General features: G+C 45.1%; 1 protein-coding gene across 1 annotated transcript in view; it reads left to right on the top strand.

Moving 5' to 3' along the window:
• FRMPD2 (FERM and PDZ domain containing 2) overlaps window positions 1–24,815 on the top strand; it is a 133,676-nt gene that overhangs the window by 88,194 nt on the left and 20,667 nt on the right. The window contains exons 31-39 of the mRNA XM_090058036.1: window positions 2,102–2,276; window positions 2,966–3,176; window positions 6,364–6,401; window positions 9,637–9,712; window positions 11,343–11,407; window positions 11,850–12,010; window positions 15,372–15,540; window positions 16,658–16,781; window positions 24,219–24,334. Of these exons, the coding sequence (XP_089914162.1) occupies window positions 2,102–2,276; window positions 2,966–3,176; window positions 6,364–6,401; window positions 9,637–9,712; window positions 11,343–11,407; window positions 11,850–12,010; window positions 15,372–15,540; window positions 16,658–16,781; window positions 24,219–24,334 (1,135 nt within the window). The remainder of the gene's footprint in view (window positions 1–2,101; window positions 2,277–2,965; window positions 3,177–6,363; window positions 6,402–9,636; window positions 9,713–11,342; window positions 11,408–11,849; window positions 12,011–15,371; window positions 15,541–16,657; window positions 16,782–24,218; window positions 24,335–24,815) is intronic.

Here is a 24,815-nt window from a genome sequence, read left to right as displayed (position 1 = left end):
AAACTTTTTACTGATACACATTTTTGCTATGGTGAATATTTAACCCCTACTTTTTGAACCAAGCTGTCGCTGGTAGGTGTTGTAAGGCTTGGTCCTTTTCTGGTCAGTACCTTGTTCCCTAGCAACATCAGGGTGAGACTGCACCCTGGGGCCACCTAGATGGTTTCAGGCGCTGCCCCTACTCACCTGCCACGTCTTTGATGTTGATTGATGGGGAGGCAGTCCCTGTTGGTGGTCCCAAAAGGGGTCTTGACCCTGGTCTTTCTTCATGGGGCTCCAAACCTCCCCTTTACCCCACCCTTACCACATCCATGGCCTGGGAAGATGCTGCTCCCTGCAATCTTCCTTGGAATGATCTCTTCTCATCCACATTACCCGCCTGGACCTGGGTCAAGTCCTTCTGGCCATCAATCTTTCCCAGGTCAAGCCCTGGTCTCCGGATCACCTTTCAGGCAAAATAAACCTGCCCCAGTCTGGGATAATGGTAACTTAGAATAATTCTCAACTAAAAAAATATGTTCGGCGTCTGCCGATGGGCACCTAGGATTCTGATTGATTTCCAGGATCCCTCTGATTAGGAGCTAATAACTCCTGGTCCCACCACCTGGTGGTACTTGCCACTTCTCCGTAGGGCTCTGATGCAGCTGCACCTGCTCCGCCTTCTTTGTCAGGCTGCCCACAGAGCTTAGCTGTCGCTCATTGCCCCTCCCCACCGCAGTACCTGAGTTCCCTGCCGCTGTTGAGGCTCCGCTCGGACTGGTAATGGAGGACCACTTCTCCCCGCTGCAGTTCTCCAGCAATCCTTGGCTCCCAGAGCCTGAATTCCTTGGTCTGTCAGCTGGGCTTCCCCGGCTGATGCTTTGGCCTCCTTCCCCATTCTCGGGACTACTGCCACCTGGCTCCGCTACCTGCGTCTCCCAGCCGGTGTGCAGCGCTTCTCCCTCTGCCCAACTGACTCCTCTTCCAGCTGCTCTTTGAGCAGTCTGGGCTTCTCCGAGGCCTCGCCTCTGGGGCTTACCGATTCGCAGGCTCAGGGAGCTCTGAAACTTCCGAGCCTGCATCGGCGTTTCCCTGCAGCTGTCGCTTGTCTCCTCCCCTGTGGCAAGTATCGGGGCTCATTGGGAGGGAACTGGGGGCATGTTGGGTGGGGCTCTTCCCTCCCCTCTCACACAAGCCCTTGTTTAGGCCTTGGCAGAAGGGTATTATGTAAAACGTATCTCAGTAAAAAGTTTTCAGACTGTCAGTAAAAAAAAATGTCTTGGTTTGGCAACCCTGAGCTACTAGCCTGATGAAATCTCTCCTCTAACATTAGTAAGACTAGTCACAGACAGAAGGGCTTGTAGGATGAGGCACCTACCATGAACAGCAGAAATGAAAGTCAACAAAAATGCCAATTCCTTTTCTATATTAAGTAAATGAAAGAAACTACATTATTGTAATGGTAAAAGTGGTCAGCAAAGGCTGGTGGAATTGTGCCCTTTATATACTTCTTTTCTTGTTTACAGATAAAGCCTATTTATAACGATCTTTGGCAGAATGAAGGACTGGAATTTTTTAGTCCTGAAATGGAAGATGCTGAAAGTGTTTGAATTGTTAACATCAGTCCTCACTGCAAGTGTTTGACTTGAAAAAAAATACAAAACATTTTAAATATTTAGAATAAAATTTTCTTCTTCCTCAGTTGCTCAGGTTTTCACATGTAATCTTTTTACTCTTCTAAGTTGCCAGTCATGCAAAAAGAACTCCAGCAAAAATAAGATCAGAAAGAGCTGACATGTCTAATATTAAAAAAATAAAGGATGATGACCCTAAACAAAAGTTCAGCTCTTTATATATCACAAAGAGAAAATTTGGATAAAATGCATGGAAAATTTAAGTTCAGAAAGAGAATTTTTCAGAAAGTTGTGTATTCATGAAAATAAAAGGTCAAAACAGAAACTTCTTTGTAGCCTTAACTGAAATATTCACTGCCATGAATATTATAAGTCAATCGTACCAGAATGGGAACTTCCCAAAATTTGTATTTACTGAGCTGTGTAAATGAAGAAATGTTTTATCAGTTAATAAGATCCAGGGCATCATTTTAATTTTTTGTCATTAGGTGAATGGAGTTGATGTCACAGTGTTACCATGCAGTGAAGCCCTGAAACTGCTACAGAGCTGTCCTTGCAATCTGAGCCTGGTGGTTGGACGGGGTAACAATGACCTCTATCCGTCTGTCACAGTGGATGATATTCCTGAAATTATACTCACAAAAGGTGACAATGGACAATTAGGTGCGTGATACAGAAAAAAATAGCCCTTTTTGTTGGTGGTAAGAGGTTACTATTACCTGGACAACTTCAGTGTTACCCTTCAGAATGGCTTTGGAGTATAGTGGTTTATCCACTATCAGGGGAGATGCATGAAGCAACATTAAGACTCCAAAAACTGATTTCTTTTATCTGAGCTACAAAGTATCCATCCAGTGGTCAGGGCACTAGCCTTTGACTTAGAAGACCTGTGTCAAGTTTCCTGATGCATTACAGATTCTCTTTGTGACTGTGAGCATATCACTAGTTTCTGTGCCTCAGTTTCTCATCTGTAAAATAGGGATAACAGCACAGCTTTACCTCACCAATGGCTGGGAGGATAAATACTCCTAAAATGGTGAAGTGATTGAATGCTCAGATGACAAGAATTGTATAAGTACTTGAGATAGACAGATTGCCTTGTTCAAGTGACTGTCTGTGTGGGTTGGGACTCAGGTCTGCTTCAAGCTGCTTGGGGCTGCTCCCAAGCCTTCTACTTTGCCTAACTTCCAGTTCATAGGTTGCCCCAGAGGGACCATACAGGAAAATCCTATCAAGTCTAGTTTTTAATTACCCTTTCCTCCTTTGGGAGTATGTTCCACTAGACTAGACAACACTGCTAATGAAAATTCAGAGTACACTGCACCAAAATGTACTGATTTGAATTATTCCAGGTTTGAAGTTGACAGGAGGAGCTGGAAGCAAATTACATGCTATCTATGTTCTTGAGATAGTACCTGGTTCTCCTGCCAGTATAGAAGGCAGTTTGCAACCACACGACCAGATTGTCTACATTTGTGGGTTGCGGACTGAGGGCATCAACCTGGATGAAGCCATAAGAGCAATTGAAGCTGCAAGCCAGTATGTCCACATCAAAGCAACAAGGTAAATCTGACTTTTGGTGTTTATTTTAAAGATGTTTTTGCAGGTTAGAGGAAGGCGGAGCTCCCATTGCCTATCCGCTTCTTTCTTTTGCCCTTTTTATGTTTCAGCTCCCCCCTTTTTCCTCCTCCTCCACTATTCAGTTGCTCCCTGATGGGTGGAGGGACTATGATATTAGAAGTAAGTCATTGATACGATAAGCAATGATACGTGAACATAAGTATACTTGATTGTTATACACACAGAGCTGGGTAGAATACTTTTCCCAAAACAAAATTTAATCAGGAATAATTATTTGCATAAAACCACATTTTTTCCAAACTGTACCAATTTTGACAAATTTTTCCATGGGGACAATATTGCAATTTTTTTCATTGTGCTAAATTTTTCTTTCAGCTAATTTTGATTTGTATTTTTAATTTTATGTCATGACGTGTCTAATATTTCTGTATTACTACTGCCATGTCTGATGTGTCATAAAATGGCGATATAAGGTTCAATGAAATCTTCAGATGGGTTAAAGATGTTATAATTGACTCTCTGCTACCCAATCCTACCCTGCCCACTAAAGGGCATAATGAATTGCAGTGTGTATCATCTACTCAGAGCTGGTGTAGCAGCCTCCAGGGCCTCTTAACAATCCAGCAAAGTTTAGAGTAATCCAGAGAGTGCTGTAAGTTGTTCCAGGGGCTGAATGGGCCCCCATTAGTCCTGAAATGCCAAGAGTACAAAGGTTACTTAAAACAGAGCCCTGGGGCAGCTGGTCTAGCAAACTGTGTTGCGTTCAGTCATTTCTTCTTATACTTGCATGCTGTGTTATCAAAAAAGCATTTAGAAAAGTGAAATAGGTCTCTAATACTGACCTTTAAATCTCCATTTATGACTGAATTTCTATGGAATATTTTGCAATATTTTGTATGCAAATTGTTTTATAAAGATAAATTTGGCCAGGGAGGCACTTCAGCCATAAAGTACAGCAGGGAGTCAGTGACAAGCTTTCTGTTCCTAATATCTGGTTTTCAGGGACATGTTAACCATGTTTGATGACCATGAGGCATAGTCTGCTGCAGCCCAGTAGAGGAATAATGGATAGGACAAAGATGTGAATTAATCAGGCAGTTTACTACATCATCTGAAGCATACATGAGCACATCCAAGACTAACCATTAAATAAGCACACAAGTGAGTGGCAAAATCCAGCATGCCAACTTGCAGTAGGACACTGGTAATATGAAGTAATTATTATAGCCTTAAGGCAGTGATAGTGAACCCTGCAGTTTGGATTCTCAGAATCCTGGGTAATTTGTATTTGGGATTTAGATGGTTCAGGCCCATGTAAAATGTAACTAAGAAGAACATCTTTATTAGCTTACTAAGACCTGCCTTTATAACCCTCTGGTTCCCCCATCTCTGGTTATATCACTGCTGCTACTACATTAATTGAAATACAAATCTCTGACTCACTTGAAGGCATTTACAATATCAAGCTATATGTGCAATGCATGAACAAGGTTTCCTCACTGAAGAAGACAGTCCTGCTCAGAGGCCAGTCTAAAGTCTGCACATGGTGTGGGCAATGCTCTTTGCAGCCAGGTGACACTGATGATAAGGCAATCTCTTTGTCAGTGCGTATGTGTGGGTATGTCAATACTGAGGCAGATCAGGGTTTTACAATCCTCCTTTCATGGCTCTGTTTCATTCCCCTGTCATGGGGATTTGCTCCAAACTGTGCTGTACTTTCTGACATCCAGTTATAGGAAAGGATTTCCCTTTGTCTAAGAACTCATGTAACTTAAAAGAGCCAACCTTGGTTATATTTTTCTCAACCAGAAAGCCAATCCATAATGTAGATCAATTATTTGCAATTAGCGGCTTCTCTCATTAGGTCTTGATGGTATTTTGGAATTGTTTTGCCACACAGTCTGATAAACAGGCCCTGGCTTGGTACAGAGAAACAGCTCCTAATGATCTCAGGTAGAAAGCCAAATAATATAAACCAAGTTTGCACTTCATAACTAAAGCTGGTTAGATAGTTTTACTCCATAACTAAAGCTAACAATAGAGCTCTGGTTACAGCATAACTGAAAGGATTTTAATGAAGGTCGGATAATTTGTTATTTATTCACTATGTCATAGTAGCAACTATTAGGAGCTGGAGCCTCACATAATAGGAGATCATTCCTGATCTTAGGGCTAAGCACAGACGATCAAAAAGCCCAAGGCTGAATTAATTCAATCTTTTCTTCACAGGTTAGTCTAAGCTCTGTCGATTGAACCAGTAAGCAAGTGAACAGACATTCACTCCGGAAATGCAGCCACGTGCCTGTGGTGACTCAGGCCAGAAAGCTGGGGGGTGCAGCTGGGACTCTAGAGCACGCCTCCCTGCGTGGCTGGAGCAGATAGCTTGGGCTAAGGCTAGTCCACCCACTCTGCAAGGGGGGCAGGTTGCGGGGCAGGTGCAAAGCATCCTGGGATACTGGGGGATTGTGAGTTAACTTGAATCTGAAGGGGATCTGGGTCAAAAGTTCAATAAGGTGATTTAACCTAAATCAGTTATGTCTGATACTACATCCATCCAGGTTTATCTTAAACCAGGTTTTGCCATTTTGAAAGTGGTTTATGTGTACTGAACTTCTGTTGTGTTACAGATCTAAATCAGTTTCTAATCACTTATACCGGTTTATGTATAATTTCTGTTCCTAGCCTAAGAGTTTACAATCTGAACAGACAAGCTAGATGAATGGTAAATGAAATGAGAGGTCATTATTTCTATTTTCAGATGGGCAACTTAGGTAGGATTCAGCAAAATACTTAATATGTACTGTCTAGAAGTCCCATATTGGAATCAATGGTATAACAGGTTCTAGTGTTGTAGTGTTCTACTGTGGTACAAATGCAGAATAAGGATTTACACTTATTAATAAGCGAGGATGTTAGTGATCTTTTACTAGATCAAGTGTGTAGTAGGGAGAGGTATCTGACAAGCTTTTGAGGATGAAGTGCCCTTCCTAAGGTTTCTGAGGGGTTTTAGATGCTGAGTGCCCTAAGTATAAAAATATAACTTTAAAAATAACCATATTATAGAAATATAATAATACATGGAACTATAGCCTTTTAAAAAAATACCATTTTCATACCTGCTTTCAAATCATGGAGTTCTTAATTGTCCAAACATTTCCTTTTTTTGCAGAAATGGCAATCCAGTGGTTCCCATAGAGCAGCAAAATAGTAAGTAATCGTAATTATATTTTATTTATGGGACACAGCAAGGCCTGAATTTGGAAACAGGATAAAGTGTTGATATATTGCACTTTTAAAATGTAATGAATAATTTGCAATATCTTATGCATTATTTATATTGAAATCATGCCCCTGGTATGAGTAAATTAAGCACTAGTTTACAAAATGAGTGACAATACATGAACTATGTGGAAGGAAAATAGCTCATTCAAGGAGTTTAACCTATGTTTGAATGCTCTAAGACCAGAATTTGACTTTGTATGAATGTTTGTTATATAATTATTGGATAAAAGTTTTAGATGAACAAATTTCAGTCTCCAAAAAAATTCACCAAGATTGCTGTTTTGAATATTTTGCACAAATAGAGAACTATGTGCATATTACAATATGACCTGCACCTATTACAGGTTTTCAAAATTATATCATATGGGCAGTCAGTGAGTAATATTTCCACACTTGCAAACAATGAGTATCCACACACATGCTCTGAGGTGAAGGGGAGCTAGTGGGGGGGAGGCATGTTTTAATTAAATCAGCTCCCAGACAGCTGCTCTAATTAAAATGCCACATCATCACGTGTTTTCAATGTCCCACATTTCAAAATGGCCATGAGGTGCTTTGTCTAAAGCTCATTCAACAAGTTTTAGTTATAGTGGCTCCACTGCTATTTTGAAATGTGGGACACTGAATACATGTGATGCTGCAGCATCTTGGAGCATTCTAATTGGAGCACTCCAGCAGACTTAAGCATGTGTATAGGTACCTATGAGTCTAAGGCAAGCGTGGGATGAGGGTACACATTCCCTTTGTGGGATGAGGCTGTGGGCAGTGTTTGGGAGCAGGATGGGAGGGTGAGGTCAGGATTGTGGGGCAAGATTGCAGAGCAGTGAAAGCCTGGGGGAGAGCCAAGATCTGCTGCCTGCACACCCCTGTGACGGGTGCTGGTTCCATGGGCAGAGGCATGCAGGGAGTGGATCACGGCTCTGCTTTGGGGCCCAGCCCTGCACTGTGATTACCCCATGACTCCAGATTCAGCTTCAGAGGCAGCTCCCCAACCCACGCAGCCATGTGCCCTGCCAGTGTGGCTCCTGGCCAGTCTCCATGAAGACTGTGGGATCATGGGGTAGAGACCATGCAGAGCCAGGGCTGGGGCTGAGGCACAGCACCAGTTCTGTGGACAGGGGTGTGCAGGGCTGGGGCTTGGGCAGAGGCACATCTCACTCCCTGCACACCCCTGGGGACACGTGCAGCAGAGCTTGCTCAGGTGGTATGGCCCATGGCTACTCCTATGGTGCTCTGTAGGGGCCAAACCCCATCTGCTTCTGCCCAGGGCATCCCACAACACACCCCGCCTGTGCCCATTGGCCCTGGTTCTGGCCAGCACATACAGCTTACCAACAGGGCTGCTCCCGGTGCTGCTGCTGCTGCCCTGATGCTGCTTAGCTACTCCCACCTCCAGCAGTGGCTGTTCCTTTTGCTCTTGTCCCTCCTGCATGACTCTGGGCAGGGGCAAAGCTTCAGCCAGGCAGCTCCTGCACTAATGCATGGGGCTCTGGCTCCAGCTCCCAGCGGGGTAGAAGGCAAGGAGGCACCATGTGGAACACTGTGGGGGCAACTGTGGGCTGAATCCAATTAGATGGTTGGCTGGATCCAGCCCATGGCCTGTATTTTACCCACCCTTAGCCTAAGGTTTTAAAACACTTTAGTGGGAGGGGAGGTGAAAGACTTGGTGAACTTAGACAAGTCAAATCAATGCTCCATGGTAGGTGAGGCTCCATCTCTGGGGCTATCTTAATGATGTAACGTTGCTGAGCTGTGATAGTCCAGATGAAATATAGGTATTATGTATTATTTGAGATCTTTCATTGGACTAAGATTATAGTTGAGAGTAGGGCTGTCAATTAAATGTGAAATCAAGTCAGGGTGACACCTTGGAGACTAATTGGTTCAGAGAGGCATAAGCTCTCATAGGCAATGGTCTAAGGTGGTAATACTCAACCTTTTGGCCCCACAGTAATTGTATTGTGTGTCTGCATCCTGGAGTTTTCATTGACCTCTGGGCTGTTTTTTCTCTCTGCTCATCATCAGGGAGTTCCCTGCTCTTTTAACATGTCAAGCCAAAGGTTTTACATAATTAAATGGGTGCAAAAAATAAGCGGTAGTTTATCCTATTAGGGGTTTACTAGTGCAAGATGTAGGAGGTGCAAATTGTGAAGGTTAGGGAGGATTTTTTTCCCACACTCCTACCCAAGCTGTACCATTCTGTAGTTTAGACTTGACCTGAATGTGGGCTAGACCTAAGTTAGGTAGTTTTATTTCTGTTGGCCAGTTGAATAAAACCTAATTGATGAAGGTGTTGAAGTAGTCACTTCTGGACCAAAATTTCATGAATATTACTGAGAAATTAGTTTTTGATGATTATTCTCAGGACATTTTCAGAACCAACAGATTACCATTTATTGTTGATCCTTTGCATAGATTTATTATTAATATAAAAGTGCAATAAATTTCATCCCCTTCATTGCATGTTCTTTTTATAATCCAAAATGGTTAGAAAAACATTTTAAAAAACTATAATACATTTATTTTAGAGCATTAATGATGTTGAGGGTGTAATCCTTTTCTATATATGCTACTATTGTTACATAAAAAATAAAATAACATTGGAACTACTAGAGGGAGTCCTTGTGCTAGCCTAATAGAACATTTATTGTTTTATATAATTCAGACATAAAAAGCATTTTGGGAAAACTAGCTATGATTGCTAAGGGACAATTATTGGTAACTCAAAGCCACAAAACCAGGAAATATACATTGCCTGCATGCATAGGCATAACTACACACTATTCATTCCCCTAGCAAACTGACCCAGCATGACTACAGTCATATCCAGGTAACTTTAACTGTATCATCCGATCTTTGCCATCATTTTAAATAACATTAATTGCAGTGATTAAACTGCAGAATGTCCCTGTCAGTTATGAAAGAATTGTGCAACTAGGGAAAATGAAGGACATTTTAAGAACATTAAGTCTCATCTAAAGTAACACAGTCAGTCTTCAGGCTAGAGATTACAATCCAGGATAACACAGTGATATTATTCACAATCCAGGAGCTCTGCTACCTAGTCTGTTAAACTTGGCCCAAGGTAACATTCCCTCACACACATGAAATTTAGTAGGAGGCCTATCAGTTATAGTAAATCTACCAGTTTTTGGTTTAGGGCCACTTGCTGAGATACAGGTAACTCTTTCAAATAAAAACATTAGCCTTGTAGAACAACATCTACCCAGTCCACAGTAAGGATATCACTTTACAGAGCCTGAAATGCGAAGTTTTGTGCTATCTCTTTAAAAGAAAAAAAAGTCTACAGGTGCTTCTGGCAGTAAATGAAAAGATTAATTATTAGTAAGCAGAACTACCTCTCTTGGGCTATCAAAGAACACTTGTATGTTACCTGTTGTCCAGTTAACATTTCTGAGCATGAAGCTCTAAACCTTGCCTGGGAAACTATTATCTGAGAGGTAAAAGGATTTAGGAGATGCCAGAAACAGGTTCAGTTAATAGTTGAAGAGGAGCAACAGAACAAACAAACCAAGCACAGTCAAGATTTTGGTGGGATTTTGTGTGTGTGAAATCTAGGACAATTTGTATTGTTTCTACTAATATTGTGATGTCCAATGTTATACTCTAAAACTTACTACTTTAAAAAAAAATGTGTCCTGCTTTTTTCAGCCAAACACTCAGAGGAAGATAGTTGCTGTGCTGAACAAAGTACATTGGAATTAGCAAATGACCAGGTAAGTCATTGTTTTATCAAGTAGCAAGCAGTCTGTTTGCCAAAAGGAGTTTGACTCAGATTTTATTTTCTGCAGTGAGGTTTTCTACAGTTATGCTGAATGCATTTATTTTTGCTTTAGCAAACGTGAGGTGTTAGGGTAGTGTTTATGTGCTGCTGAACTGCCTCAGTTTTCTTTGGCTTGGGGGTTGCTAAGCTCCTCAGAGGATGGGGCTCCTCCACTGCTGTTTTCCTATGAATAATATCACCGTGTTATTAATTGTGTAACAGAAGCAGAACTGATATAGTAAGTGTCCTCTTGGAAGCTCCCTTTGGGATGTAACTGTCTCCAGCTCCCCTTAATAGCTCACAGTTTCAAGCTCTAACTTAGAAGGAATGCATCATGGTTAATAGATGTAGTACGGCAGGAGACTCGGAGGAAATAAATGTAACTAGGCATATGAAATCTTTTCAGAATGAAACTCAGAAAGAATCTCTTGAAACTTGCAATTTATTTACTTTGTTATGAGATTGTTAGAAGGGACATTTTGTGAAAGAAACTGGCTTTTTAGACACATTTTGGTCTGAAATGAAATGGCTTTAACATTAAAATAGAGTGGTGATATTTTCAAAATTATAGATTTCTACAGTGTCAGGTTTTCTTAATACCTCCTCCCATCCCCAAATCATCACACAGAAACACACAGTATTTTGAACTCTTGGCATTTTACTACAATTTCTTTTATTTGTGGAAAAATACCAGGCCTGTAAAGCAGCCCTGAAATGAAATTGCCTGGTTGCAGGATGAAGTGTTATTGTAGTGTAGTTGCTGGCCTTATACAGCTAGTGCTCTATTAAAAAGAGCTTCTGAGAGTTCGCATTAAAGTCAGACCAGCAAACCAAAGGGGAAGTTGGAATGACTGACTTTCATTTGAGGAAGTTGCCAGAACTGGGTATTCCTGCATCTTATTACTGCAATCATTACAGTTCTTCTGAAGAGCAACATTTTGCCCTTTTGGAATGCATTTGATTGTTTCAAAATTAGCAAGGATGTTTTAAGATCAATATATTATTAATATTTTTTTCAGGAATAAAGTATAAATATTTCTATGGCATTACATTTGTTCATTAAACTTTAACTCTGCTTTTAGGTTTCTGCCTAGGAAAGAAACTTACTGTACAACCCAACAGCATACAAATGACAAACAGAAATGTATACTAGAGTTGTTAAGGCCAAGATTCGTGCGTTATTTTTGCAGGGGAGAATAGAAATTTTATAAATAGGAGGTGAATGGGACTTATTTTTCAATGAAAGTAGTGTATCTGATGTGTTAAAGGCAGTCCTTGCTTTAAAGACTTTTGTGAGGGTTCCCCCCCCCCACTTCAAGCAGCTTTAATTGTTTTTAATAATTTTATGTATGCATATATGTAATATCTTCCCTTTGGTACATATGCATAACTCCCATTTAAATCACCAGAAGCCCTGCAGGTCTGTGCAAGAGAAGATTTTGTCCTAGAATTCATATAATTAGTAAGGATTGTGAAAAGTGGTGGTCTTCTTTGGGGTTAAAGGTGCATGAAAATACCCAGTTATTACTACACCATTTCACATGGTCACTGAACTTAATCCCATTTTGAACCGGACCTGTCTTTATTGTAGAACGGTATAATCAATATTGAGTTGGAGAAAACAGCAAATGGGAACCTAGGATTTGCCCTGGTAGGGGACAGAAATGGTGTTCTCCTAATAAAGGCCATCAGCCCAGGCAGTATCACTGATCTTGATGGGAGGCTTCAAGTTGGTGACATCTTGCTAAAGGTAACGTTTGCCTTCTTTACTTTGGTCTCTATTTACCCTTGAGTCTTAGTCAATGTTACGTTCTATGCAGTTCTAACCAGACACTGACCATTAGGGTTGTATGAAATGTCGATGCATGTTTGTTTCAAAGCTGTTTTGATGCATTTCGAGCTTGAAACAGTGAAACTGAAACAAAACAAAAGGCTTTGAAATGAAATAAGGGCACTAGAAATGTTTTGAATTTCGAAACAGCCCAGTGGCGGGAACGGGGAAGAGCCAGGGCTGTGCTCCGAGTGTCTCCACCAGCCCCATGGAGCTCAGCCTGGCAGCGGGAGAACCAGTGACAGAGTGGCTCTGAGCACAACCCTGACCAGTGGCTCTCTCCTACAGCCCTCCCAGGGGTGCAGGCCCCCAGATCTGCACGTGGGATGACACAAGAGTGCCGGTGCTGCCTGGGGCCAGTGGCAGCACTAGTCTTCCTAAACTCCGAGCTCCAGCATGGAGCTGAGCCTGGCAGTGGGAAGCTGGGGGGAGCCATTGGCCAGGGCTGCACTCCACACAGACACACACTTACACAGACATACACAGATGCAGATACACGCCCACAAGCAGACGCACGCACACCCAGACATGCAGATGGGCACACACTGTACTCACTCACTCTCTGCACATGGACACACAAACACAAACATACTGTTCCTGCCATGAACACAGATATGCACACACTCACAGACGTACACCCACTCAGACACACACAGACACATAGACAGGTGTGCACTCTACTCACTCACTCCCTACACATAGACACACAGAGACAAACAAACTCCCTCCTGCCACGATCACACACATGCACGCACACACACAGTGATTGTGCAGTCTACTCACTCTCTGCACATGGACACAGACTCAAATACACTTTCTCTGCCATGAACACAGACACATGCACACACAGACACACGCAAGCACACATGCTGACAGGTGTGCATTCTACTCATTCTCTGCACATGGACACAGAGACAAATACACTGTACCTGCCATGAACGCATGCGCACGTGTACACACACACACATGTACACACACAGATGCATGCACACCGATGCACACAGACTCATAGATGCATGCACATGCACACAGAGGATCTGCAGATGATGCACACATAAGCACTCGTGCACACACAAACGTGCACACACATAGATGCGTGCACACACATACACACCTACACCCCCCCCCAGCCACATACCTTCCCCTCACAGACCCTTCCCCCTCCCACACTCTCCACCACTGAGGCAGCCCTCCCCACCCAGCCACCTGCGGCTCCATCTCATTCCCTGCCAGCCCTTATGGCACAGACCGGCAGGGAGCTGCTGCTGACCTGTGCCCCTGCGGCCATGCACGGGGCCAGGCCAGCTCAGGCCAGGAGCCCCATGCCACGCCTTTGAATTCAGGTACCAGCACTAGGAGGGGTGGATACAGGGGGCTAAAGTGAATTTTGGGGGGCTGTGCCTCCTGCCACTCCACATGCACCTGACCCACATCTGCCTGCCTTCCCCCTTCCCTCCCTCCTTGCCCACCACCTCCCCCTCCCTGCTGGTTGTCCTGGCAAGTGGCAGGACTGGGCGGTGTGGGGGATGCCACTACTGTGACCCACTCTTTGCCCTCAGATAGGAAGGCGGGCAGAGAGGGAAGCCTCACTGCTGGGATGCCCAGGGCGTGCTCCCCACTGCCATTTTCACAGCAGTAATGCAAACTTGGACCCATGCAGCCCAGGCTGCCCAGCCAATCCCTGTCTGCCCTCTTGGTGGTGCATGTGCAGTTGGCCAAAAGCATTGCAGACAGGCAGACAGACACACAGACTAACCCTTTTATTAGAATGCTGCCAGGTGAGATTGCAGAGATTTGGAGTGAGGTGCCATTAGTATGCTGTGTCCCAGCTCTAGCTCTCTCCCTCATCTAACCCTGGCCTTGCAATCTCAGTCCTTTCCCAGCACCTGGCTGCAGTTGGGGATTTGATGCAGCTGAAACTGAAATCAGACAAGACAATAGTGATGGTGGAGGTTGACAGCTTGACTTTGGTCAAATTGGATGCTTATCTTGCTGGGATCCTATGACCCCAGCTGACTTCCTGCCCTTTGGGCGGGGGGCTGGACTCAATGATCTTCTGAGGTCCCTTCCAGCCCTAATGTCTATGAAATGTATCATTGATGGGTTTCAGCCTTCTCTTATCACTCAGATTTGCAACCCTGAGAAAATACTGGACCTTGTGCTGCTCCTGGATCTTCAGGTGGTAGTGATGGCTAGGAGCACCTTTCACCAGCTCCATTAGAGAGAAGACTGTGATCCTTTTAGATTTGGATCTGGCACCATTATCCATGCCTTTATAACATCAAGGGCAAACTACTGCAATGTGCCATACACAGGGCCCTTGAAAACCATCTGGAAGCTGCAGCCGGTGTATAATATAGCAGCCTGCCTTCTGACAGGAGCAGATCTCCACAGTCCTCCAGCATTTTCTCTGGCTCTCAGTAGCTTTCTGGGTGCAATTCAAGGTGCTGGTTTTGACCTAGAATGCCCTAAATGGTTTGGGCCCTATATGCCTAAGGCAGGAGTCAACAGCATACAGTCCCTGGGCTGGATCCAGCTCCTGGAGCCCACCCTGCAAAGCCCAAGGGCTTTGCATACGCCCATGCTGGCACTAACCAGAGAGGAGCTGTGCTGAGGCCAGGCAACTTCTAGCTGTGCCTTTGCCATTGCTGCTTCTCTCCCCCACTCCCAAGTCTCTCTCTGGCTGTGGCATAGGCACAGCTTCCAGTTGGTGGGGAATTGTCCTGGCAGCTGGAAGCTGAGTCCATGCTGCTGCTGCTTCTCCTTCGCCCCATTCCCTTCCTCTTCGCCTTCCCTTCTAGTTCCCTTTTAAGTTGTTTTGTCCTCCTGTTTTAGAAATTATTCTGTTCTCTTAAGGATGACATATGAGACAAATAAAAGCTGAAGAAATCAAATCCATTTTTTTTTCTTCATATTTCACCCCCTTCATCCTCTCCCTTTTTTTTTTTCCTTTTGGAAAGGAGAGAAAAGTTTAAAACTGAAAATGTTGTGGTTCCTGGAGTGTGAGTGCTGGCCTCTTGGTTCTACACAAGAGCATCTTTCTTACTGCTACACGTATGCAAGCATACACTCTTGCAGACAAAATTATTCCATGATCCTCACAACATAATGCCCAAAATAGGAGAGAAGTTTGAGGAGGTTGCTAAAATGGTAGGGAAAACAGACATTCAAAATGTAGGAGATTAATGTTCAGTGCATAAAACATGCTCAGGGATACTGCATGGTATGAAAACCCCTGTCATCATAGGAATTTAAAGGCATTTGTTTCTGTGATTGCCAGGTGAATAGGACATCGGTGTCTGGTCTGCCACGGTGCATGGTGGTAGACCTTCTCCGCCAGGCTCAAGGATCTGTTCAGCTCACGGTCTGCCGAAGCACAGCTTTGCACCAGGCTTCTTCAGGCAGCCACAGCAATACATCTTCCCCCCTGAGCACAGCAGCACAGTCAGGTAAAACCCACTGCACTGAAGTGGGAGTCTGTTACTTGCACCTGAATCTCCCATTAATAGCACTGATATAACACCATTGACTTCAGAGTCACTCCTGTTTAAATGAATAAAATCATGTCTTAGCCTCATAGCCCTTTGTGTGGATCTAGCCTTGGGTGACTTGCCCTGGGTCACACAGGAAATTACTGCATGGACAGACAAGTCAGCTTTGGTCTTCTGAGTTCCCAGCTTGTGTGCTATCCACTGGATAATTTTTCCTCAAGGGCGCCTATTTTGCTTTGCTTATGTTACCTGTGAAAGGCTCCTTCCTGAAATAAGAGTTTCTAACACCAGCTGGGCCATGGGGCTGTGGGGGAGCCTGACAGTGATGTCACAGACACCCGGGGAGACGCTTCCGCAGGAAGGTGCAGCAGTTGGTGGCAGTTGAGGACCGAGGAACGGGCAGGGGGGGCTGCCCAGCCAGGCTGGGAGCAACGAGCCCCTACAAGTCATGACTGGGAAGCTGAGTCAGATAATGGGAGCTGCTTATTTAATCATTCCTATCTCTTCCTTTGTCCTTTGGAACTGAGGTTCCCGTGGCAGGTACATGCCCAGTCTTTGAGATGTATTTAAAAGCTTCTTCTCCAATGGGCTAAGGAGCTGCTTTGGGCATGGGCCAGGAAGGAAGGGGTTAACTCCTCCAGATTGCCTTCAGATTGGGTACAGGGCCAAGTGGGGCACAAAGGGCAAAAGCATCCACATAAACAGCCCAAGCAAATTTCTGGTCTTGCTACAGTTTGTGGCAAAACTCTTACTGGAGCTAGGAGTTTCTCTAAGTTGAAGGGAAAAGTGATCTTTAATATGGGGCCTGTGCACACTTTTTGGGTTGGACTGGTGTAGGGTGGTTCAAATAATATCCTCATGTGCCAGTAAAACCCAGTGGTATTCTGGTTGGGTTTGCCAGAAAACAAAGCTGGGTTTGTCTCTTTTGGAGCACTCCAGGTCATCTTTCCTATAGAGCACCTGGGCAAGGGGAGTTTGCTTCTGCCTCTGGTGGAGTTTGCAGGCCAGGGGCACAGAAGGTGTGAATCTTTGGTTGTAGAGACATTTTTCTATGATGCCACTTTCCTGCTTTCAGATGACTGTGGTGGTGAGCGAGGCCTTGGAGACCGGCCCAACTTCACTGTCAAAGGAAAGGAAGAGCAATCTACTCAGATGTGCAGCAAGGTGATGCAGGACATGTCTAGAAATTATCTGACAATGTATTTGCATCTGTCTTCCTGGAATGGACTTGGTACAATACAGATTAATGAATTAAGGGACTACAGCTTGCTAGTGGAGAATAAGCCATGATCAGGAAAATGTGTTATGGCAAAGCTGATAGCACTTTGTAATAAGGCAGGGATCTGGTAGAAAAAATAATATGTGAACATGTGATTAGAGTCCAGGTATGGGCAAAGTCTGGCTGGTGGGCTGGATCCACCTGGTCGTGAACTCCATTTCCCAGCAGCCCCTGCCTGCATGGCTGGGGCCATAGAGACCCCAGCCACAGCTGTGCTCTGATAATGCAAGGTTGGGTTGTCATGGAGGCAGGGCAGGGGGCTGCTCCGAAGCCACTGGGATCTTGCAGCGGGGGCAGCTTGGTCCAGGGCCAGGGCAGAGCTGCGATTTGAAGCCTGCATGCGCTAGGCAGGGGCATGCAGGTAGTGATAGCAGCTCTGCCCCAGTGTGGGAACATGCTGTCACCACTGCAAGGAGCTGGGGCAGAGCCATGATCTGCTGCCTGTGTGCCCCCGCCTGGAGCAGGCAGGCTGCAGATCATGGCTCTGCCCTGGCCCCGACCAAACTCCCAGAGGCTCCGGAGCAGCCCCCTGCCCTGCCCCTGCCAGCACAGCTGGGTCTCCATGGCAACCCCAGCCTTGTGCTGTCACAGCACAGCTGTGACTGGGGTCTCCATGGAGACTGGCCCCAGCCATGGGTCTGCAGTGTTATGCAGCTGCACAAAAGGCAGATGTGGTTTTGGGATGCATCAATAGAAACATTAGTTCCAAGACATGGGAAGTGATAGTGCCTCTACTGAGCACTGGGTAGACCTCACCTGGAGTAGTATGTGCAGTTTTGGGCTCCCCATTTTGGGCTCCATGAAGAAGCTGGAGAGGGTCCAGAGGCAGGCAACAAAGAAGATCAAAGGCTTGGAAAGCAAGTCAGATGAGGAAGGACTGAAGGAGCTAAGCATGTTCAGCTTGCAGAAAAGGTGCTTAGGAGGGGACTTGATAGTAGTCTTTAATATTTGAAAGACTGTCATAAAGAAGGAAAGTACCTTTTCCCTCTTGCTGCAGAAGAAGGGAGGATGTGGACCAATGGCTTGAAGTTGCAACAAAGTAAATTTAGATTGGATATCTAGAAAAACTTTTTCACTATAAGAATAGTGAGGCAGTGGAATAGACTGTCTATGGAAGTTGTGGACTTTACATTACTGGAGGTGTTCAAGAAGAGGTTGGGCAGCCACTGGCTGGGGATGATCTTGGAACAGCTGTGTCTGTGCTACATTGGGTGTTTCTCATACTTCTGGGTTTTGCTGGTTGCCCCCTTCCCCTTTTTCTGTTACATGTCTCACAATCATAGGTGGAGGGAGAAATTTTTTTTGGGGGGGTTGAGTGTGTGCCCCCCCAGGTGGGAAAGTCTGCAGGGGAAGGGGCAGGGGGAGGGGAAGGGGTGGGGCGGGTGGGGGGTCTGGTACCAGGCATGGATTGGGAGGGAGTGAAGCTGAGCTGGGCCCAGGATTGGGATTGGGGTCAGGGCCTGCTGCATCCATCCGGCCACCCCTTCCCCCGCGACTGGGGTTGTTGCCTAGCACCAGCACCCCCTGCACCAACAAATCCACCACCTCCCAGCTCTGCACTGGCTCTGGCTACCTCCCTGCACTGGCCCTGGCCTTGCACCACTGGGGAGAGGGTAGGTGGCAGAGAGAGGCCAGCCTCAGCTGCACTGCCAGGCTGGAGGGAACAGAGCCCCCGGGACCACTGTGCCCAACCTGCCTTGCTCAGAGCCATCCACAGGAAGAGCCCAGGACAAATCCCGGCCCTAGCCGCAGCCTGCAGTGGCAGCCTACCTGCCCAGCACAGATGCAGGGGCACACGTCCCCATGCCTCCAGGGGTACACGTAGCAGCAGGAGCCCTGCCCCCTGGAAGAACCGCTCATGCCTCAGTCCTGCATCCACCCAGCTGTGCAGCACCTGCCCCAGCCCCAGCCCCAGCCCCAGCCCCACTCCCTAGCTGGAGGATCTGGCCCCTTCACTTAGGATCAGACTGAGTGCCATATTTGGGGTCAGGAAGTATCTCTACTCCATGGTCAAATGGGTATGGGGGGCTTTGACTTCCTCTGTAGCAAGGGGCATGGCCCTCTACCTGGGATCTCTTGAGCATATACTGACAATATTTCATAGAAGCAGGATGTTGGGTGCCATGTTCTCCTGATTTGTGTGTGGCAGACTAGGATGTTAGGTCTAGAGTCCTGGTGTTGTGTGGGGATTGGTGGTAGTCTTATGCAGAGTTTAGGTAATCGATTGTATAGGATGATTTGGATAGGGATAATTCTTCCTTAGGCAGGGGGTAGACTAAGTAACCTCTGAAGGTCTCTTCCAGCCCCACTTCTCTATGACTCTATGATCCAGTACTGCAAAATTAGCTCCAAGGCTTTTACAACTTGCGTATGTAAAAGGCAGATGCCCTGTATCATAACCTAAATGCAGAATGGTCTCTTTTGCTCTATGCTACTGTCCTCAACTGACACCAGTACATCCTCTGGTGCTACCTGCAGCCTCTTAAGGCTCATAGCTGGGCTTTGGCCTCTCAGCTGGAGCCCACTTATACTGCCTTTCCCCTTTTGAAGTGTTCAAGACCCGGTGTGTCCCAGGCACCCTTCTCAGGGGCCTCCACCTCCCCCACAGCTACAATCTGGTCCTCTGGTGCAAACTTCAGTACAAAATATGAGCGTCTGCTCCCACACAAAAGGCTTCCCCCAACTCTGGGTCAATGTCAAGCCATGAAAACAAGCTGAATATTTGGCCAAAATACTTAGCTTAGCTACCTAGTGATGCAGGGACTTCCTTGCAACTCCATATGGTCTGGAGTCCTTCTCCCTTAGCAGGTCAGACCCCCGCCCCTGCAGAGGCCTCAGCCATGGTCCTGGCTTTATAAGGACTCTAACCTCTCCTTTGGGTCACCTGACCCACCACTAGCTGCATTGTGAAGGCTGCATCTGGGGCATGCGGCCATTTTATTAAAGGTCTCTTTGCCTCTATTAGTCCCTCCAGAGGGCTGGAGTGAGCCAGTTGCTCCCTGGCTCCTCTTTTCTTCAGTAATGGGGTAGGGGTCCCATTACAACTAGTTAAGTGCTGCTTCCAGAGACCAGCAATACCTTACCATTAACAGCTCCATCATTTGGGGATAAATAGACATCTACTTTCTTACATATCATATTCCCCTAAATAAGACATGCACTTTATTTTGGGAAAGCAGAATGAAGCAAAAAAGATTTTTCCAGAATCTTACTGGTCATGGCATGGGCTCGCTATGGCTGAATGCTGGTCACATGCAGAAGGGTGGAATCCCATCATCAGTGCCACTCACCCTCTGGCTGCAGTTGTATAGCCTGATGTTTAAGGCTGTCCCAGCTGCTGAACCAACTCGGGCACAGCTGTGACAGGGGCACGTGGTATGCAAACTTCAAGCTGTCCAGCTGCAGCCGGTGAGGGACGCTGATAACAGGACTCTGTCACTCCTGCATATGTCTGGAAAGGAAACAGATACCCTGGCAGCCATTCTAGCATCCATGGGTACCTCTACAGGTGCAGGTATATAACCTGCCTACAACTGGTCAGTCTGGAGAAGCCGGGTCAAGGCTGGTGCAGTCGCTGTGGAAAGCCTCAGCCCAGGCTGAGGTCCACAGGTGAGACAGGAAGCAGAGTATACTTCAGCCTCCATCTGACAAGTGGTCCTGTAGCCACTGTGGGAAGGTTTGCCACTTGTGCATTGGGCTTTTCTCCCACACCATTGCCAAGGACCGCTGATTGACTGACTTTGTCACATCTCCTTTCATCTGTTGAGAAGTTAGACAGCCTGAGTAACTTTTGCACTTTACTTAAAACAGTTTAGGTACAACGCCTTAAAACTTAATAGACATTCTGTGGCTTGGTGTGAGTTTCGTGCCTTGCTGTAATTCTCTAGAGTAGGAGGCAGGGGGTGCAGACACGGCACAATGCAGCCTGAGGCCATGGGGAAGCCCCATTTAATACATGTGCAATAAAGGCCAAGTAGGTAGGCTAAAACGCCCTGCTGCAGGTTGCCTTACATTTAAAACGCATACAACAACGTTTAATCAAGGCAACTTCCACCATTTTAAAAACATTCTCAAGTTACCACATGTGTTAAGTGATGGCTTTAGAATACTTTAAATGGCAAAAATCGTCGTGTGTAGGCACCCTAAGTGCCTGCATTCCAGCGCAGAAATCAGCTTCCTCAGTTAGAACACACAGCCCAATTATGGAGGCCTATTATTTGGGGGGAAAGGTGCACCTGGTGTGCAAATAAATACAGTATTTGGGTGGAGGGGGATAAAAATACCTTTGGTATCTCAACAAAGGGAAATTAAAGAGCACAGTGTCAGTTAAGACTTGTAAGTAATTGTGCTCAGTTTGTGAGGGTGGAGAGGAATAATTGACATAAACTCTTCCAGGCTTCAGTGATTTTTGACAGATTGTGTATTTACAGAATCATGAGATTGGAAGGACTTCAAGGATCATCTAAACCAATCACCTGCACAGATATAGGATGAGCTATTCCTTACCTGCCCTAGATACGTGTCCCTTTAGCCTTTTTAAAAAAACCTTCAGTTAAGGCAATTCCACAGCTTTCCTAGGCAGCTTGTGCTTTTGGTTGCTGCTCTTAATTTTTTTTTATCTGAGATTTAATCTAAATCTATTTAGGTTCTGCAATGTTGAGTCAGTCATACATTTAGCTCTGAAGGGGAACCTATTCTATCCATTTCCCTTTTCTGACAATTGTTTCTCTTCTGGCAAAAGGTATTTTTTTGTCAATTGTCAGTGAAATGAGCTATGTTCTTGCTGCTTCCTTCTGCTGATTTTTAATTTTATTTTTATTTTTTTCATATTTTGTTTCTATAGGATTCAGAAAGCAAATGTAGTCCCCCCCTGCAAGATCATTCAGCAGAACAAGTTTATCAGGATGTTACCAATGTTGCTGCAGGCAGGTAAATGTTTCCAGCACAAGCAGTCATTATATTGTATAGCAGGATCAGCTTATCCTTTCATGTCTTTGAGCAGTCCTATACTTATGTCTGTATAATTCCTGCCCTCCTACAGGGCAGTTCAAACTATATTTATTCAGCACTGTTGAAACTGCAGTGATTTCTGGGGTGGGGAATGCCAACCTATGTCTACATAGTAGTGCAAGGAGAGCAGATGTTAGACCAGGACTCTAGAGCACATGTTGAATTTACAGAATGCACCATATGATTCATATTGTCCCTGTGGCCTGACTTTGAGACATGCTGGTTGCATTTACATGTGATGCTATGTTGCCGTAGCAATGTGCTACAGTGACATAGCATCCGCAGGGATCTACACATGGGGGTCTACAATACAGGCTGTTACTGTGCCATGATTTACTACTTCGTTTTGGAAGAACTATATCGCAGCGCAGTAAAAACATCACCATAGCGACATGTATAAATGTGCTTGCTGTGCACATTTAGCTCCCACTAACATCACTGGGTGTAACTAGTTTGTCTTGACTCTAGCTTTGGAGTCATTTTTTCAGTAATCAGAAATAACTTCCTCTGACACAGGTCACCAATCACATGGAATAACTAGTAAATAGTAAACAGTGCATTCATGCAAAGAGCTTGTGAGTAAGGTATCAGGTACATCTACACAGCAATCCAGACATATGGCTACAACTCAAGAAGACATATTCCAGTTATATTTAAATTAGCTAGTGTGGGTAGTGAAGGTCATGTAGCCCTTGCAATATGGAACTCAGTGGGTGCGTCTACATGAGAAGCTACTGCGCAGTCATTACTGTGCATGTATTTAGTGCTTGTAATAGCAAGTACTAAATAAATGTGCAGTAACTGGAGTTACTGTGCAGTGAATGTTTTTTACATAATGCTACTGCTCAGTAGCCTAATAATACTGCACAATAACATATTAGCACTGTCTGTGCTGTGATGCACTGATGCGCAGTATTCTTGGCTGCTGTGCAGTCAGTGTCTCGTGTAGACGCACCCAGTGAGGACTAGCTGACTGAGTGGGCTGTAAAACTTGGCCTGGATGGAGCTTCATGTGGCTGTGGTTCCAGTGGTAAGCTGTACCTAAGCTGGTTCATTTAAAAGCAACTAGTGTAGTTGCATGAAGTAGAGTAATGTCTTCATTTGCAATGTAGACCTACCCACTGACTGAAATATGTTATGCCTTTACTGGAAACATTCATGGACATGAACTGGAAAACAACATATGTATCAGCCATTTTCCTGCTGTCAAAGTATGAGGTGGCATTTTGGTTGAAGGTTTGAGTGGACTGGTACTTTTCCCCAAACCAATGAGGACCATCTCCAGTACCAGGAGAGAAAAAAAAATACCTTTGCTTACACTGAAGAGCATAGGGAATGCTTTTTCCTTGTAAAATTAACAACACAACAAATAATCACCTCATAATTAAGACATCAGACTAAGATCCTGAGGAGACTTGAGCATTTGCTTTCGTTGGCTAGAAATCTGCTACCATTTTTTATGTGCAGTTGCACACTAGGAATGGATTCAAGCTGAATGAGTGGTTCTGGACCCAAGCTTCCCTAAAGCTCTGTTTTTATGTATATCTTAGAGTTCTGAATGTAGAGTTTTAGACTATTAAAGCAAATAAGATAGCCTTGACATTTAGATTTGGATCCAGACTTCCCCACATTCAGATCTATTTTGATTGTAGCTTTTGATTCAGCCTTTGATTCTGTTCACTGGGGATAGCCAATCTGCAGCATGAGTGCCACAAATGGCATCGGCAGCCTCTGTGTGTGGCTTGTGATAGATCAGAAGGGGATACGCAGCACAGTGGCAAATAGGGCAGGGAGCAGAAAATGGAAATGGATCAGTCAGGGAACAGAAAGCAGAGCAGCAGATCAGGCAGGAAAAGGGGACTGGCGTGACACTTGGGGAGGGTGCAGGACTCCTTTGGGATACTTCTGTCAGAAAAGTTGGCCCTCATTACTGTACACCATGATGTCAAGTGTATGGTGTTGATGTTTATTATAGGTAATGCTACCAGGTATTCTTTATCTAAAACTTTTGAAGACCCTATTTTCTGGTGGGTATAACTTTAACTGTTGTTATATGGACAGTCTATTAATACAGTTCTTTTGGATGTATCTTTTCATCCAGGTAATTTTATGGAATTTCATTTTTAACAGCTAATACTGTAATCAGCTGTATATATAGGCACTGCTGTAAATACAGACAAAAAACCCAAAACCTTTTACTCCTGGGATTTCATAGCACTCAGTGCTTATACCAGTGCTTGAAATCAGAAGGTTCAAGAAAGGTATGAGCAAAAGTAGAACTAAGAAATTTTTGCAGTTCTTACTGCAGTAAAGGCGGCCATTTACAACAAAAACAAATACTTTTCAGATCCCAGATATACACTGAGCATGAAAGCAGCTTTAGGAGAAACAGCCAGGAGTCTGAATCAGACAGCTGGAACAATGAAGATGATGCGTCTCGGCAGATTTCCATTTTACCTAGAGGTAACTGTAAGATGCTCTCTTTTCCCTAAAATATTAGGCCAGAACTCCAGCATAGCTCTAGCACTGTCAATACTATTATGCCTGCGCACCTGCTGATTTGGTTCCATGGAGCTTACCTGTAGCAACAGTCATCTCTGTTTTTATCTTGGCTATGAGAACTTCAGACATAGGAGGTGCATGGGGGTGCACATGCACCCTCTGAGAGTGCTGGTGCACCCCCTGTCAGCCAGTGTTTCCGTGCAGGCAGGGTAGGCAAGAGCGCTGGTGCCCCTCCTGAGACTGCTGGCTGGGAAGTATGCCAGGAGAAGCAGTCCCCACAGCCAATCCCACCAGCCCAGAAATGCCAGCGGTGCACCTGGAAGTGCCAGCGATGTGCCGCTGCCAGTTGTGGGTCAGCAGGATTAGCTTCTGCAAGGGGAACCCTCCCCTTGGTCAGCAGGATCAGCCACAGGGGGGAGTCCCCCCCCGGTTGCTGACTGTC

Source organism: Crocodylus siamensis, chromosome 7, assembly GCF_052110815.1.
Source record: "Crocodylus siamensis isolate JL-2025a chromosome 7, ASM5211081v1, whole genome shotgun sequence".
Taxonomy (NCBI): Eukaryota; Metazoa; Chordata; order Crocodylia; family Crocodylidae; genus Crocodylus; species Crocodylus siamensis.
The sequence above is the reverse complement of the archived record's forward strand: the minus strand, read 5'-3'. Positions and strand labels throughout refer to the sequence as shown.